At 44.9% G+C, this 17,993-nt stretch overlaps 1 protein-coding gene across 18 annotated transcripts in view; it reads right to left on the minus strand.

Moving 5' to 3' along the window:
- The window catches only part of ANKFY1 (ankyrin repeat and FYVE domain containing 1), a 103,932-nt gene that overhangs the window by 76,208 nt on the left and 9,731 nt on the right, over positions 1-17,993 (minus strand). For 17 of the 18 annotated variants that reach the window (XR_013405927.1, XR_013405925.1, XR_013405926.1 and 14 more), the window contains exons 2-3: positions 7,420-7,612; positions 1,634-1,752 (exon numbers count right to left, since the gene is read on the minus strand). Coding sequence is in view for 15 of the 18 variants with exons in the window: in XM_077969874.1 (XP_077826000.1) it covers positions 1,634-1,752; positions 7,420-7,612 (312 nt within the window). In the remaining 3 variants the exon portion in view is untranslated. Of the gene's footprint in view, positions 1-1,633; positions 1,753-7,419; positions 9,324-17,993 lie in introns of all 18 variants that reach the window. The other variant, XM_077969870.1, reaches the window with a different exon arrangement.

Below are 17,993 nucleotides of genomic sequence, written 5' to 3' on the forward strand. Positions count from 1 at the left end.
AAACAAGTAACATTAAATAGGCCAAGGCAGCTATTAACTTTTTCTTTTTTTTTTTTTTTTGAGACAGGGTCTTGTTCTGTTGCCCAGGCTGGAATGCAGTGGTGATATCATAGCTCACTGTGGCCTCAAACTCTTGGCTCAAGAAATCCATTCCCCTCAGATTCCCAAGAAGCTGGGACTACAAGCACATGCCATCACGTCTAGCTATTTTTTTTTTTTTAATTTGCTGTAGAGACAGGGTCTTGCTATACTGCCCAGACTAGCCTTGAATTCCTAGGCTCAAGTGATCCTCCCACCTTGGCCTCTCAAAGTGCTAGGATTACTGGCATGAGCCACCACACCCAGCCTTAAAATTTTTTTTTAAAAAATAAATTGTACTGTATATATTTAAGCTATGCGACACAATGCTGTGGGATACATATATAGTAAAATAGGCACTGTGGTGAAGCAAATTAACATATCCACCATCTCATGTAGTAACCCATACCTATTAAAATTCTGAAGGCTAATGGTCATCTTTTGATGTTAAAGAAAGAATATTGTTATTCTTCAGAGTAACTGTTCTTTTTTTTTTTTTTTTTTTTTTTTGAGACGGAGTCTCACTGTGTCGCCCAGGCTGGAGTGCAGTGGCGCGATCTTGGCTCACTGCAAGCTCCGCCTCCCGGGTTCACGCCATTCTCCCGCCTCAGCCTCCGAGTAGCTGGGACTACAGGCGCCCGCCACCATGCCCGGCTAGTTTTTTGTATTTTTAGTAGAGACGGGGTTTCACCATGTTAGCCAGGATGGTCTCGATCTCCTGACCTCGTGATCCACCCGCCTCGGCCTCCCAAAGTGCTGGGATTACAGGCTTGAGCCACCACGCCCGGCCCAGAGTAACTGTTCTGAGTTCAGTTCTGACAGACTAGAAAAAGTACTTTGGCTAGGCACGGTGGCTCACACCTGTAATCCCAGCACTTTGGGAGGCTGAAGCAGGTGGATCACATGAGGTCAGGAGTTCAAGACCAGCCTGGCCAACATGGTGAAACCCTGACTCTACTAAAAATACAAAAATTAGCTGGGTGTGGTAGTGGGCGCCTGTAATCCCAGCGACTCGGGAGGCTGAGGCAGGAAAATCACTTGAATCCGGGAGGCGGGAGATTGCGGTGAGCTGAGATTGCTGTCGCACTCCAGCCTGGGTGACAGAGGGAGACTGTCTTACAAAAAAAAAAAAGAAAAAAAAAAAAGTCCTTTGGCATCTAGTATAAAGTTTTAAGCAATCTGACAGCAGGACTTTTAATTAGACTTGAGGGAAAAATATTTTCTGGACATTAATCCTTATTTACAGCATACTTTTTCATGAAATGAGTGTACAGAAAAATACTTACATTTTATAAATCATAAGGACATTGCAGATACTCAAATATTTATGATTTGTTAGCCAGGTATTACCTCCTCAATAGGTAGATACACAAAGTACCTAAAAGTACAACCCACTGATTCATTAATTATTTAACTAGTTTGTGGTCACCATCAATTGCTAAGAAAATTATTTTACTTTCATTGAATCACAAATATTTCAAAATGAGACACCATAACCTTCTGCCAAGAGCCCTTCCGCTAGCAGGTTTGTGTCCCTGATCACTCAAAGGCTCACCTGACAGGTCCAACTCTTTAGTGGAAGACAAGTTAGGCAGACTCCAGCTGTCACTGCGGGCTGCCAGGACAAACTTGTGAGCGCTGATGTGCCTGTCCCCAACCTTTATCTTCAGATCGCTGATGAAGAAAAAGACCCACATATATTAGAAAAACATCATCATACCTAGGTATAGCTAGGATTCATAGCTGATAAACACATGAGTATTGATCAACATACATCTGCAAAAGGAAAAATTACAGCAAAACATTGTTTCTATATGCTGGCACTGAATTCTGATGGGCCATCTTTATAATACGTTGCTAGAAATGGTTTCTATTTGTAAATTCTGGCTTTAATTCACGTGGCATGCTCGGCTTTCAAATACATCTTCTAATGGGATTCTTACAGTGGTGAACCTCCAAGTTTAGGAGGAGGATTAATATTCACATAAAAAGTAGAGGATATTTTATATAGACTAAAACAAGCTAAACCATCAGGGAGAGAAAGACAGAAAGGTTAAAGCTGGTGATGACGGCTCTGAGACTACAGCGCTGCTACGCCCCACAGTAACGCTCAAGCAAGGTGAAACAGAAAAAGCGTGAACAAACTGACGAGCAGTCATGAACACGGCACCCAGCATCAGGACTCCTGTTCTCACCAGAAACATTCGGACCTAATATTGACCATTTTTGACTCAACTACTTATAAAAAATGGGGTGAGGAAAAAGCTTTCTTTTCAAAACATGTTTCCATAATTATGACATGCCATTATATGAAACGATCTTCCTGAATAGATATTTATGTGTAACTCCAAAATGTCAAATGCTACCGGAGGAGAGCATCTGGGCAGTGAACAAAAACGTCAAGATGACCCACTGGGCTGCCACGAGTACATGCCGTATGGCTATCCTGGCAGGAATCCAAAGTCACTGTCATCATCCTGCTGGTAGTTATATGTTTTATTTTCATATTCAACTTTAAAGGTATTTACTAGGTTGGAAAGTCTTCAGAAACTAACTACACAAAAACCACTATATGGAAAAAAAGAAAAAGAAAATACCATTACATGAATTAACCCATCCACTTAAAAGGAAACCCAGGCCAGGCATGGGGGCTCACGCCTGAAATCTCAGCACTTTGGGAGGCCGAAGTGGGCAGATCACGAGGTTAAGAGATCGAGACCATCCTGGCTAACATGGTGAAACCCCGTTTCTACTAAAAATACAAAAATTAGTCAGGCATGGTGGCGGGCGCCTGTAATGCCAGTTGGTCAGGAGGCTGAGGCAGGAGAATCGCTTGAAACCAGGAGGCAGAGGTTGCAGTGAGCTGAGATCACGCCACTGTACTCCAGCCTGGGCGACAGAGCAAGACTCTGTCTCAAAAAAAAAAAAAGAGGAAACCCAAACAGAATATTGTTTGTATATAATGCTTGACAGAGACACATTCTACATTCTACTCTTGTAGACCCTACAAGAGTATTGCCTACAACACACTTAATCATCATTTGAAAGTATCAACAATTCCAGTTCTATCAAAGACCAAGCGGTAACTAATGATATTAGATCACAAGATTAAGAGAGTATTTATTATTTCAAATTATTACAAACTGCTGTTAACACAGTAGAACATTATTCATGGTCAAAGAAGAAATAGGATACTCTATGTAAAACAAAACATAAAACTGTATCAGCGTATCCTGTGACAAAGTATAAAAAATTTAATGAAAACAAGAAGCTACCTACAAAGCACAAATAATTTTTAAACTCTGAATATATTTATAAAGTATTACATCTTAATAACTTAAATAGATTTTCAGTCTGTACTATTTCAACCACGAGCATAACTTGTAGCCACAAAATTATAAAAATGAATGTTTCTAGAAAATTTCTACCACATTCATGAGTGTCAGGTCAAAATTCTCTCTTTTGTAATCTGACATACCAAAGGGAAATAAGGATTTCATCAATAATTTCCAATAATAATTTTTTAAAACACAAATGAAAACCGGAAAATCAGACAAGTCCAATCCACGAAGATTCTATGTTGAAACAATTAAGGACCTAGTAATTTTTTTAAAAAACTTGATTCCACTCAATTAAAGAGTATTTCCTTTTAAATACATGGAAACCAGAATGCTGTAATTGGAGAGGAGATGAACAGTTTCTTGTTAGTTTCTCAAACACTTGAACAGGAAAAACCATAGGTTTGTTTGGTAAAAGAATGAGTACAGTAAGTAACTACATATAGCCATCATTTTTAACTACCTTATGGGACAAAACTGTTCTCCTGAACTTGAAATGTAGGCCAGGCACAGTGGCACACACCTGTAATCCCAGCACTCTGGGAGGCCAGGACCAGGAGTTTGAGACCAGCCTGGGCAACACATAGTGAGACTCTGTCTCTTATTAAAAAAGAAAAAAGAAAAAAAAGAAAAAAAAGAAAGGCTACCGGTTTCTTCCACATTTCTCAACTTAAAAACTTTTAAAACCTATTCTTCAGTCATTCCAGCTACTAAGAGGCACATAAAAATACTATCTGAATTTTTCAACAAAATGCATGTTATAGGATAAAGGTATTTTTCCCCCTACGTTGGTAAAAGATGTCTGCTTTAGAAATCGATTTCTCAATTTCGGTTACCACATCTTGACAGCTTAGTCCCCTAGGAAGACTCCATTCCCTATCTGATATTCAATTGTAGATAACATAGAGTTTCAACCTTCTTTAGATAAAGGGCAGGCTTTTTTTTTTGAGATGGAGTCTCACTCTGTTGCCCAGGCTGGAGCGCAGTGGCGCAATCTCGGCTCACTGCTGCAACCTCCGCCTCCCGGGTTCAAGCGACTCTCCTGCCTCGGCCTCCTGAGGAGCTGGGATTACAGGCGAGCACCACCATGCTCTGCTAAATTTTTGTATTTTTAGTAGAGACAGGGTTTCATCATGTTGGTCAGACTGTTCTCGAACTCCTGACCTCATGATCCGCCCACCTCAGCCTCCCAAAGTGCTGGGATTACAGGTGTGAGCCACCGCATCCAGCCTTTTTTTTTTTTTTTTTTTTTTTAAAGACAGGGTCTCACTCCGTCCTCCAGGCTGGAGTGCAGTGGCGCGATCTCAGCTCACTGCAACCTCCACCTCCTGGATTCAAGCAATTCTCCTGCCTCAGCCTCCTGAGTAGCTGGGATTATAGGCACATGCCACTAAGCCCAGCTAATTTTTGTAATTTTAGTAGAGACAGGGTTTCGCCATTTGGCCAGGCTGGTCTCGAACTCCTGGCCTCAAGCGATCCACCTGCCTCAGCCTCCTAAAGTGCTGGGATTACAGGCATGGGCCACCGCACCTGGCCTAGGGCAGGTTTTATTTTGTTTTTGTTTGTTTGTTTTTTGTATTTTTAGTAGAGACGGGGTTTCACCAAGTTAGCCAGGATGGTCTCGATCTCCTGACCTCGTGATCCGCCCGTCTCGGCCTCCCAAAGTGCTGGGATTACAGGCTTGAGCCACCGCGCCCGGCCCTAGGGCAGGTTTTAAAAGCTGAAGGGAGACTTGTTGGAGTCGTAAGATCATACCATAACTAGCTAAAAAGTGACAGGAAGAAAACTACCCAGTCTCATTCCCATTGTCTCCGAGAAGGACTTCAACAAAATGAATGTGAAATAAAATTACTAATCAATTGATAAGTAATTGAAAAACTAAATGATGGGAGTTCTAATGGGAAAGAGCCTCAAAGAGTAGGAGAGGTGTGTCTGTAACAGGAAAACATTAGGCTTCCCTGGGCCAGTAATAAACAAAGTTTTCACTTGTTCATGGAAGAGGAAAAACAAGACAATGGATTATATTTTACAAGAAGCTATATCTATTCAATTTATGGAACTATCCTTTACTCAGAATATATACTTCCCTTTTTCTGTAATAGAGTATTCTTTCATTTAGAAAGGACTAAGATAATAGTAATTTTGAATCCTGAGTTATTTTATTGTTATTTGCATCCTCTAAATTTTGATTTTTTTTTTTTTTTTTTGAGATGGAGTCTTGCTCTGTCGCCCAGGCTGGAGTGCAGTGGCTGGATCTCGGCTCACTGCAAGCTCCGCCTCCCGGGTTCACGCCATTCTCCTGCCTCAGCCTCCCGAGTAGCTGGGACTACAGGCGCCCGCCACCGCGCCCGGCTAGTTTTTTGTACTTTTTAGTAGAGACGGGGTTTCACCGTGTTAGCCAGGATGGTCTCAATCTCCTGACCTCGTGATCCGCCCGTCTCGGCCTCCCAAAGTGCTGGGATTACAGGCTTGAGCCACCGCGCCCGGCCCTTTTTTTTTTCTTAAGACAGTCTCACTCAATCACCCAGGCTGGAGTGCAGTAGTACAATCTCAGCTCACTGCAACCTCCACCTCCCAGGTTCAAGCAATTCTTTTCTGCCTCAGCCTCCTAAGTAGCTGGGACTATAGGTGTGTGCCACCATATGTGGCTAATTTTTGTATTTTTAGTAGAGACGGGGTTTCGTCATGTTGGTCAGTCTGGTCTCAAACTCCTGACCTCAGGTGATCCACCTGCTTCAGCCTCCCAAAGTGCTGGGATAACGGGTGTGAGCGATCTATTTAAAATGTTGGAATTTATCTGAAAATTTACTAAGTCTTATGTAGACTGAGCTTCTATCTCCCTAGCGGCTCAAGTCCTTCCTTCTTATGTATATTCACATCTTTGTTTCTTTGCCATATCCAGCATCCCAATTCAGTCTTTCATCATTGCTGTTCTGGACTATACGCAACATCACAGGTGCTCACCCTGCTCTTTTCTCTTTATAATTTCACCCACATGACATTAGCATGCCTTTTTTTTTTTTTTTTGAGACAGAGTTTCGCTCTGTTGCCCAGGCTGGGGTGCAATGGCACAATCTCGGCTCACTGCAACCTCTGCCTCTCCGGTTCAAGCGATCCTCCTGCCTCAGCCTCCTGAGCAGCTGGGATGACAGGCGTCCACCACCTGGCCCGGCTAATTTTTTGTATTTTTAGTAGAAACGGGGCTTCACCATGTTAGCCAGGCTGGTCTCAAACTCCTGACCTCAGGTAATCCGCCCACCTCGGCCTCCCTAAGTGCTGGGATTACAGGCGTGAGCCACCACACCCAACCCTGAGCTTCTAACAGAAGCTGTATGGCTCCAGAGTTCAACCTCAACCATCATGATGCACCCTCTAACTAGTTCCAAGACTGTTTTGCTTTGACCATCTCAAGAGAAACGGACGTTTGCCCTCTGAATTCCTAGACATGTAAGCCAATTCCTGCTTGATTAGCAATGCTATCACCATGACTCCAGCACTCTGCTGAAGATAAGCACTAAACGAGAGATAAAAATCTTGCCTCAGGCCGGGCATGGTGGCTCACACCTGTAATCCCAGCACTCTGGGAGGCCGAGGCAGGCGGACCTCGGGAGATCAAGACCAACCTGGCCAACACGTTGAAACCCCGTCTCTACTAAAAATACAAAAAATTAGCCGGGCGCGGTGGTGTGTGCGCCTGTAGTCCCAGCTACTCAGGAGGCTGAGGCAGGAGAATTGCTTGAACCCGGGAAGCAGAGGCTACAGTGAGCCGAAATCTCGCCATGGCACTCCAGCCTGGGCAACAGAGCAAGACTTCGTCGTAAAAAAAAAAAAATAAAATAAAATAATAAAAATCTTGCCTCAGGGAGCTTCTATTCTAGGGAATAAAGATTTGCTAATATCCTCAAGGGAGAGAAATACATTCTGGGAGAAAGTGAATGAGAAAAGCTGTAGTGTGGCCCGGGAATAAAGCCAAAGGCCTTCTGTGTCCAGGAGCCCTGCTCACCTGTACTGCTCCTGCTCGTAGAGGTCTGCCACGATCGCCAGCAGGCGGCTGATGAAGGACTCACTGCTGCTTTCCTTGTTTGCCTGCGCAGCCAAGAGAGTGCAGCGCTTCTCTGTCTCTGCCAGTTTCTTCTGCAGCTTGACATACTCTTGTCGTAGAAGCATCAAGTGCTTCTCCAGCTTGGCCACCTCCTCTGCAAGGAGAAGAAAGAATCAGGTTTACCGTGGCCGGTGTAAAGCAGGCGCATTCACTAGTCCCTCATCCCACCGATGGGAACGCTCTCCAAGTGACCAGCCACCCCATGTTTCTACTATTTCTCAGTGATAGTCCCACAGGATCAAGAATGGCTTTGATGGCTGGGTACTGTGGCTCACACCTGTAATCCCAAAACTTTGGGAGTCCAAAGCTGGGGGAATCACTTGAGCCCAGGAGTGTGAGACCAGCCTGGACAACATACTGTCTTTACTTTTTAAAATATTCATTAAAAATAAAAAGTAAAAATAAAAATAACAAAGAATAGCTTTGTTTCAGGGTGCTGGTCATTGAACCAAGGAGACCATCATGGTTACAAGGATTTCTCCTCTCAGAAGCTCAATATTATACAGTAGATGACAATGAAGAGATGTACATAAAGATGCTGATGGGCACCTGCCCTGCAAATTCTTTACCACAAAGCCAGGAGTCTCCAGGAGAAAAGGCTACCAAAATCACCTAGATTTTTTGAAACCACTAACAGTAATAACAATTTCCTAATTTTGACATGTTCTTCTAAGAGCTTTACATAAATTCCCTCATTTAATCTCTCTTTTTTTTTTTTTAGACGGAGTCTCGCTCTGTCACCAGGCTGGAGTGCAGTGGCGCGATCTAGGCTCACTGCAACCTCTGCCTCCTGGGTTCAAGCGATTCTCCTGCCTCAGACTCCCTGGGACTACAGGCACGTGCCACCACACCTGGCTCATTTTTTGTATTTTCACTAAAGACAGGGTTTTACCATGTTGGCCAGGATGGTCTCAAACTCCAGACCTTATGATCCACCCGCCTCGGCCTCCCAAAGTGCTGGGATTACAGGCGTGAGCCACCACACCTGGCCTCTTTTTTTTTTTTTTTTTTTTTTTTTTTTTAAAGAGATGAGGGTCTCACTATGTTGCTCAGGCTAGACTCAAACTCCTGGACTCAACTGTTCCCCCTGCCTCAGCCTCCCACAGCTGGGACCACAGGCACATCCCACTGTGCCCAGCTTCATATCATCTTCATGACAAGCCTATGAGGTAGGTACTGCTATATACCGGCCCCATTTTATAGAGGAGGAGGACACTGGGGCACAGAGAGGTTACAGATTTCCCCTGTTGCAAGGCTGGTGAGAGGACAGGCTGGGATCTGAGCCCAACATTCTTATTCCAGGGCCTGTGATCATATTAATCACGCTCCCCAACCCTGGCACCTGTCCCCCTTCAGGTGAGGATCAGGGCAGTTAATAATGGTTCAGATAGAGGCACGCCATCTTCCACTGGTGCGTTGGGGCAGGTAAAAAGGTTGAGAACCACTGTATTTGATTCATTAAATTCAACAAGCATTTATCAAGTGTCCACTAGGTGCTGGACGCTGCACGATGGTAAGCGCACTCTGACATACCTGTCCTCGGAGCCCTGAGTTACTGAGAAAAACAAAGATGAACAATTTTTTCTTTTTTTTTTTTTTTGAGACAGAGTCTCACTCTGTCGCCTGGGCTAGCGTGCACTGGTGCAATCTTGGCTCACTGCAACCTCCATCTCCTGGGTTCAAGCGATTCTCCTGCTTCAACCTCCCAAGCAGCTGGGATGACAGGTGGGCACCACCACGCCCGGCTAATTTTTGTATTTTTAGTAGAGACAGGGTTTTGCCATGTTGGCCAGGCTGGTTTCAGACTCCCGGCCTCAAGTGATCCACCCACCTTGGCCTCCCAAAGTGTTGGCATTATAGGCATGAGCTACCATGCTCAGTCATAAGTCAAATAACTTTGGTTATAATTTGTAATTAAAATAATTATAACAGTCAAATGCAAAACTACAACTCTACATTAGAGAGCTAGAAGGTAAAAACAGCCATGAGAGCCTATAAAGCAAGTGAACTGAAGAGGTCGGGAAATGCTTCCCTGAGGAAGCAGTCACGGAACTTCTCCTTTGCCTGAGCTCTGGAGTCTTAAGAAAGGATGAGAAGGGGGTTTATGCAACCACGCAAATTGGCAGCTTTATCAGTCAAGGTCCCTGTGGCTCCACAGCGCTGCTACCACCATCCTCCGGGCCTTGGTCCCTTCACCCTCCCTCTTCCACACCACAGACATTCCAAATCCTGACACTGCCCTCAGGCCCATCTCCCATCCAATCTGCCTCATTCCATGCCAATACCCTGAGAAAACTGAGCTACTGACAATAACTCCCACCGTCCCAGCAATGATTCCCATCTCCCCTTTGCTTCCTTAGAAAGGGTATATCCTTCCTACCCAAGTTTAATCGCCCTATGTGCTCCCTAAATCTCTTCACTCTCCTCACTCCTCAGGACCTTTGCTTTATCATCAATGACCCCATCTCTGAACTCCAGTCTCTCTTTCGACTGGGTGGTTCTAGTCAACATATAAGCCAGTTTAAGTCTCTTATCTATGAAAGCATCCCACGTCCACAACACATCTGAAACCTCAGCCCCGCCATCTCTAGCTACCACACACCATTGTCTCACCTGCCATTCCCTCTTCTGTCCCCACCATCCCCTTGAAACTCCTCTCACCCACGACCTTCTAATTGCCAAGTCCAATGGACTCCTGCCAGTGGTTCTCCTCCTAGACTTATGACACCACATCACACTGTTGTCCATCCCTTCTCTTATTTTAGCAACCACAATACCACCGTCTGATTCTGGTTCTCTGTCTCTTTCACATGCTTCCCTGCATCCTTTCCCAATCTTTCCTTTTTCTTTTCTTTTCTTTCTTTTTTTTTTTTTTTTAAAGAAATCGGGTCTCTGTCACTCAGCCTGGAGCACAGTGCCACAATCCTAGCTCATCACAGCCTCAAACTCCTCAAACTCCTGAACTCAAGTGATCTTCCCACCTCAGCCTCCAGAGTAGCTAGGACTACAGGTGCTTGCCACCAAGCCTGGCTAAATTTTAAATTTTTTGTAGAGATGCGGTATCACTATGCTGCCAGGCCTGGTCTCAAACTCCTGGGCTCAAGTGATCCCCTGACTCAGCCTCCCTAGTACCTGGGACCACAAGTGTGTACCGTCACCCCTGGCTATCAATTTTTAAATTTTTTGTACAGGTGGGCCTTGCTATGTTGCCAGGGCTATGTTGCCTTGCACTCCCAGGCTCAAGCGACCCACCTGCCTCTGCCTCCAGAGTAGCTAGGAGCAGAGGTGTGCATACTTGGGAGGCTGAGGCAGGAGGATTCCCTTGAGCCTAGGAGGTTCAGGCTGCAAAGAGCCGAGACTGTGCCACTGTACTCCAGCCTGGCAACACAGCAAGACCCTGTCTCAAAAAAAACCAACCAGCCGGGTCCAGTGGCTCATGCCTATAATCTCAGCACTTTGGGAGGCTGAGGCGGGCAGATCACAAGGTCAGGAGTTCAAGATCAGCCTGGCCAATATGGTGAAACCCAATCTCTACTAAAAATATAAAAATTATCTGGGCATGGTGGCACGCAACTGTAGTCCCAACCACTCGGGAGGCTGAGGCAGAAGAATTGCTTGAACCTGGGAGGCGAAGGTTGCAGTGAGCCAAGATTGTGCCACTGCACTCCAGCCTGGGCGACAGAGGACACTCCATCTCAAAAAACAAACAAACAAACAAACAAACAAACCAACCAACCAAAGAAAAAAGTTGTGAGTAATAGAGAAGACAGGCAATTAAGCCAATGCAGTAAACCCTGAGCACTCTGATAGGGGATACAAATGGAGTGCGGTGGGAGACCTCCTGGTTTAAGCCAGCGTAAAGAAAATGTTCCAGAAAAGTAGTAGCTTACTTCAAAAGATTTAAATAAAGCCTGTATTTGTTTGTAGCATACTGGACCCAGAAAATGCAAGAAAAGATTTCAATCTTTTATTCTCTTGGTCAGATTCTCCTTTTAAGCTTGCATCAGTCAACAGATTTGTCAAACAGACAAAGTACATAAACACTGTACATTTCTCTATAAGAAATACAAATAATTATGAGCCCAAGCCTCGCCCTCTCCTCCAAGAGTTCACTGACAAAAATGTCAGCCACTCACCAGCTTCTATGCAAGTCAACTGAAAAGGATGGCTATAGTATACACCACATCTCGCTAGTTCAACCTCGTGGCTGCAAAATTACATCCCACTTGCCAAGAGACAGCCTCCAAGTTTCCGCTGTGGTAACCTTTTCTTCCAAAAGCAACCTGAATCCTCTAACCGTGGTTTCAATCACACCATATTCCACCCAACCTAAATCTTTTGCTCCTCAACAACTCCAACCCAGCATGACTATAGCTGGCTGGGGAATTTCCATTTCACTTAAACTGTCAATCTGCACATATTTATGCACTAAGCATTCTGGCAGATTAGGAGCTGCCGTCTCCACTAAAAATACAAAAAAATTAGCCGGGCGTGGTGGCGGCGCCTGTAGTCCCAGCTACTCGGGAGGCTGAGGCAAGAGAATGGCGGGAACCCGGGAGGCGGAGCTTGCAGTGAGCCGAGATCGCACCACTGCACTCCAGCCTGGGCGACAGAGCGAGACTCCGCCTCAAAAAAAAAAAAAAAAAAAAAAGAGTTAAAAGGGCAATCTAGACTGGGTGTGGTGGCTCACACCTGTAATCCTAGCACTTTGCGGGGCCAGGCAGGAGGATCTCTGAAGCCCAGGAGTTTGAGACCAGCCTGGGCAACACAGCATTTTTTTTTTTTTTCATAAAAAAACTGAAAAAATTAGTTGGGTGTGGTGGCACGTACCTGTAGTCCCAGCTACTTGGGAGGCTGAGGTGGGAGGATTGCTTGAGCTCAGGAGGTGGAGGCTACAGTGAGCTGTGATCATGCCACTGTGCTCCAGCCTGAGCAACAAAGCAAGACTCTATATCAAAAAGGATGGGTGGGGGGCAACCTAATTAGCACCTATTCCAAACAAGGTAATCAAAGCAGTATCAAATGTAGAATCAAAGTCGTATCTACAAGGAGCTCAGAAACAAGAAGGGCAAGAACAAAACTAACAGTCACAAAGAAGCTGGATACTGATTTATGTGCTAAGGTATTGTAGCCCTGGCAAACATTCAAATAGAAGATCTTAGATCCTGAGTGTATAACAAGGGAAAAAAAAAAAAAAGATCTGTGGAAGACCTTTAGGTGAGCTAGAATCAAAAGGATGCAGGTAACAGGTGAAATTATAGGAACATCTGCCTTCAAGAATGGAAAATTAGGCCAGGTACAGTGGCTCATGCCTGTAACCCTAGCACTTTGGGAGGCCAAGGTGGGTGGGTCACTTGAGATTAGGAGTTTGAGACCAGCCTGGGCAACATGGCAAAACCCCATGTCTACAAAAAAATACAAAAATGAGCCAGGGGTGGAGGTGGGCACCTGTAGTCCCAGCTCTCAGGAGGCTGAGGTGGAAGGATCGCATGAGCCTGGGAGGTGGAGGCTGCGGTGAGCTGAGATTACACCACAGCACTCCAGCCTGGACGACATAGAGACCCTATATTTAAAAAAAAAAAAAAAAACGGCCGGGCGCGGTGGCTCACGCCTGTAATCCCAGCACTTTGGGAGGCCGAGACGGGCGGATCACGAGGTCAGGAGATCGAGACCATCCTGGCTAACACGGTGAAACCCCGTCTCTACTAAAAAATACAAAAAACTAGCCGGGCGAGGTGGCGGCGCCTGTAGTCCCAGCTACTCAGGAGGCTGAGACAGGAGAATGGCCCGAACCCAGGAGGCGGAGCTTGCAGTGAGCTGAGATTCGGCCACTGCACTCCAGCCTGGGCGACAGAGCGAGACTCCGTCTCAGAAAAAAAAAAAAAAAAAAGGACTGGAAAGTTGCTGATTCCTCTATCTAAGCCTTCAAGTGGAGGAGATCCCGAAAGCTGTTTCCAGCCATCTTCCCCCTCTGCTCTCTGGGAAACCATACACATTTCCTTAAACATCAGTTATACACACAAATTCTAAGCTCTACAGCAACAGCCCCAGTCTCTCTACAGAATCCCTCATTCAAATACGCAGCAGCTGCCTGGACAATGACACAAGATATAAACTACCAAGGGAACGAGCAGAGAAGAGGCAAGATAAAAGCAGGGCTTTGGAATGATTTGGGACTCTTAGTCACAAAATTACAGATGCTCCCCCACCCGGCAGCTTTTGTCGGGGAAACCCAAAGGATCACAAAAGTACTCAGGAAGCTTATGAGCACTTACCAGTGCTACCTCAATTGCCACACCATTTCATAGCATAACGGAGGAGTGCTTATGGCTGAGACATTACCGGCCTGTGGGGAATACTGTCTGCTTACAAACAGCAACGCAAATGTGTCCTTGAAGTGTCACCAAGCTATACAGTTCTTGCAAGAAAAAGTACAAAATTATCATTCTGAGCAATAATGGAGAGAGAATTTACAGGGCACAGGTTCTAGAGCTAGACTGACAGGGATCAAACCTAGTTTGGACACACCTTAGGCAGGTGACTCATTCTCTTCATCTGTAAGGATGCTGTAAACACTGAAAGTGCTAATACATGTAATAACCTTAGAATACAACCTGCCCTGCAGTAGGTGGTCAAAAGATATTAGCTATTATTACAATTCTTAGAAAGCAACCCAGGGTAGTCAGTCCTGTGTTGCAAGATTCTCCCCGCACACTGATAGCCCAGAGCATGCATTTCAGAGCCTCACTGACTGGGTTTGACCCCAGCTTACCTATTTACTAGCTGTGTGACCTTGGGCAAGTTACTTACTCCTCTCTGTGCTTCAGTCTTCTCACGTGGAAAATGAGACTAATGATATTATCTTAGAGCAGGGGTCCCCAGCCTCCAGGCTGTGGACGGGTACTAGTTTGTGGCCTGTTAGGAACTGGGCCACACCCAGCAGGAGGTGAGCTGCGGGCGAACCACCTCGCCCACCTGAGCTCGGCCTCCTGTCAGATGAGCAGCAGCATTAGATTCTCACAGGAGCGCGAACCCTACTGTGAACTGCGCACGCCAGGGATCTAGGCTGCACGCTCCTTACGAGACTCTACTGCCTGATGATCTGAGGTGGAGCAGGTTCATCCTGAAACTACTCCCTTCCCTACTCCATCTATGGAAAAACTGTCTTCCACGAAACCAGTCCCTGGTGCCAAAAAGATTGGGGACCACTGTCTTAGAGAATGACGTGGAAAGTCATTAGGATAGGTTAAATCACTCGGAACAGCGTCTGGTTTAGTCAGGTTTACCACTGCTGCTGCTTCTCCGCCTACTTATTCTTCATCCAGTGCCCAGTTTTCAGCCGTGGTTTTTTCTTTGTCCCCTTCGAACTTTCATTTGAAAAGCAAGCCTAGAAATTGAATTAGCTGGGCATGGTGGCGCATGCCTGTAGTTCCAGAGATGATGCCACTGCATTCCAGCCTTTGAGACAGAGACAGCCTGCCTCAAAAAAGGAGAGGAGAGAGGAGAGGACAGCAAACCTAGAAATTTAAATAACAGATAAAACCCAGAGTTTCACGAAAAAAGCTACACTACGTATCAGTGAAGAATGCCAGGAACTTCCAATTTTCTCATGTTTCTTTCCAAATAATATCTAGCTGTTCTCCATGAGTGCAGTCTACGGTCAGTCTTTCAGTAAGTATCCTTTCTGATAGTTCATCACTGTTGAGTTAACAAAACATGCTTAAGACAAAAAAAAAAAAAAAAAAAAAAAAAACTGCATTCATTATGAATAGCCTAAAATAAAGAGTGTAATGTCTATTGCAAAAAAGTAGTTAATCAGCAAATTACCTCTTCAGAAGTTACATGGCACAGTCAGGAGAGAAACCAAGACTGACTTTTAGAACACTCCTCCTTCTAGTTCAGGAGTTGGCAAGCTTTCTGTAAAGGGCTAGATAGCAAATATTTTAGCTCTGGGAGCCACACAGTCTCCGTGGCCCTACTCAACTCTGCCAGTTGTAAAACAAAAGTACAAATGAATGAGTGTGGCTGTTTCCCTAAAAATACTTTATTTATGAACACCAAAAATGGAATTTCATGTAATTTTCACATCATGATACATTGTTTTGATTTTTCTTCAATCAGTTTAAAATATTTAAAATATAGTTAATATGTATAAGCTATTTTTATATGTTACATCTATAACATATAAACAAATTCTTAGCTTAAGGACTGCACAAAAACAAGTCAACAGGTTTCAGGTCAGATTTGGCTGAGAGGCCATACAAGCCCTGCTCCCCTGCTGGTGATTTTCAAGAATTAGGATAATGACACCCAGAGCCAAATGAAAGGGAAGAAAGCAGTTTATCTATCTGGAACGCCTAGAATTCTGTAACCTCTCACTTCTTACCACACCCTAAGCCACAACAGCAGCCACTGCATCTTTAAGATATGCCTCTCTCCGAGCTTACCTCCTCACCCTCAGAAACAGGCTCACAGTAACGCCTCCTACCCCTAGACAAATACCTCTTCCACACGGTTATGCTCTTGACTGCCCAGTCTATCACACTTTTTGCCTTCTCCACCAATTTCTGAAGAGTCCTCTTTAGTCACTACTTCCTCTCTCGCCTCCCGAACCTTCTGAAACTTGGCTCCTACTCACATCCCTCTGCTAAAGTCACAATGATCAAATCACCCACTTCGATGACCTTTTCCTTATTCTTCAAGCTCCTCAACCTCTCTGTAGCCTGTCAATCACCCCATTCTTGAAACTCTTGTTTTGGCTTCCTAACTCTGTACTCTAGCTTTCTTCCTAACCTTGTTACAGACCCTTCATCTATTCTGACTATCCACTTTCTAAAAAGGCACAGTGCTGCAAGGTTCAGACCTACCACAGAACTTTTCCTAAAGCTTCTTCTTTGAATGTGGTCTCATGCACTCCCATAACTTTACTGTCACTGCTATAAAAATGGACCCAAATCTCTCTTTCCTTCAACAGCTCCTGCTGAAAGAATGATTGACTGGTACTATAAACTCAACAAGTTCAAAATCAAACTTCGTATCTTCCTTAAATCAAAGTCTTCTTCCTACTTCATTTCATGTTATCAAAGCCCTAAGTTATCAACGTACAGGCTATGGTAATGCGTTTATATAGCACACCAAACATACGAACTATTTAGAGATAAATTTAACACAATGTGCAATGCATGCACACTGAAAACTATAAAACACTGCTGACAGAAATGAAAGGCAACCTAAATAAACAGAGTGATATACTACGCTCATGGACTGGAAGGCTCAATAGCTCAGTACTGTTAAGATGTCAGGTCTCTCCAAATTGGTCTATAGATTCAATAACTTCCCAATAAAAATCCCAGCGAACTATTTTCGTAGAATTTGAAAGAATGATTCTACATTTTTTTTTCTTAGAAACAGGGTCTCCCTCTGTCACCCAGGCTGGGGTGCAGTGGCCTGATCACAACTCACTGCAGCCTCGAACTCCTGGGCTCAAGTGATTCTCCTGCCTCAGCCTTCCAAACAGCGAGAACTACGGGTAAGCACCACCACACGTGGCCAATTGTTTTGCAGAGACAGGGTCTCAGGATGGCGCCCAAGCTGGCCTCGAACGCCTGGCCTCAAGGGATCCTCCCACTTCGGTCTTTTAAACTGTTGGGATTACAGGCATGCACAAGCACAGGCAGCTGATTCTAAAATTTGGGTGGAAATGCGAAGTTCCTAGAATAGCCAAAAAAATTCTGCGTGGGGGGAAAGAAAAAGGTTTAGCATTTACCTGACTCAAGGCTGCGTATAAAGCTACAGTAAATAGGACGGCATCATACTGGCATCAAGACAGATATCCAGAGCAATGCAGTAGGACGGAATCCAGGAACAGACTCTGACATATACAAATGCTCTGACAGTGGTGTCAAGGCATTTCAATGAGGAAAGAACAATGGGACCAGAACAATTGGAGATCTATATGGAAAACGCAAAGCCCTATTCCTAGATACCGCTACATATAAAAACTAACTCAAAATCACACATATCTAAATGGAAGGGTTAAAACTGTAGCCCTTCTAGGCCGGGCATGGTGGCTCACACCTGTAATCCCAGCACTTTGGGAGGCTGAGGCAGACGGATCACGAGATCAGAAGATCAAGACCATCCTGGCTAACATAGCGAAACCCCATCTATGCTAAAAATACAAAAATTAGCCAGGTGTGGTGGTGGGCGCCTGTAGTCCCAGCTACTCGGGAGGCTGAGGCAGAATCACTTGAACCCGGGAGGCGGAGGTTGCAATGAGCCGAGATCATGCCACTGCACTCCAGCCTGGACCACAGAGTGAGACTCCATGGAAAAAAAAAAAAGCAGAGGGAGATTTGACCCACTCAGAGTAGAAGGTCACGTGAACACAGAACAGAGAGAAATTTGAAGATGCTGCCCTTGAAGACTGGAACGACGCAGCCAATAGCCAAGGAACATCAGCAGCCTCTTGCAGG

This window comes from Macaca mulatta, chromosome 16 (assembly GCF_049350105.2).
Source record: "Macaca mulatta isolate MMU2019108-1 chromosome 16, T2T-MMU8v2.0, whole genome shotgun sequence".
NCBI lineage: Eukaryota > Metazoa > Chordata > Mammalia > Primates > Cercopithecidae > Macaca > Macaca mulatta.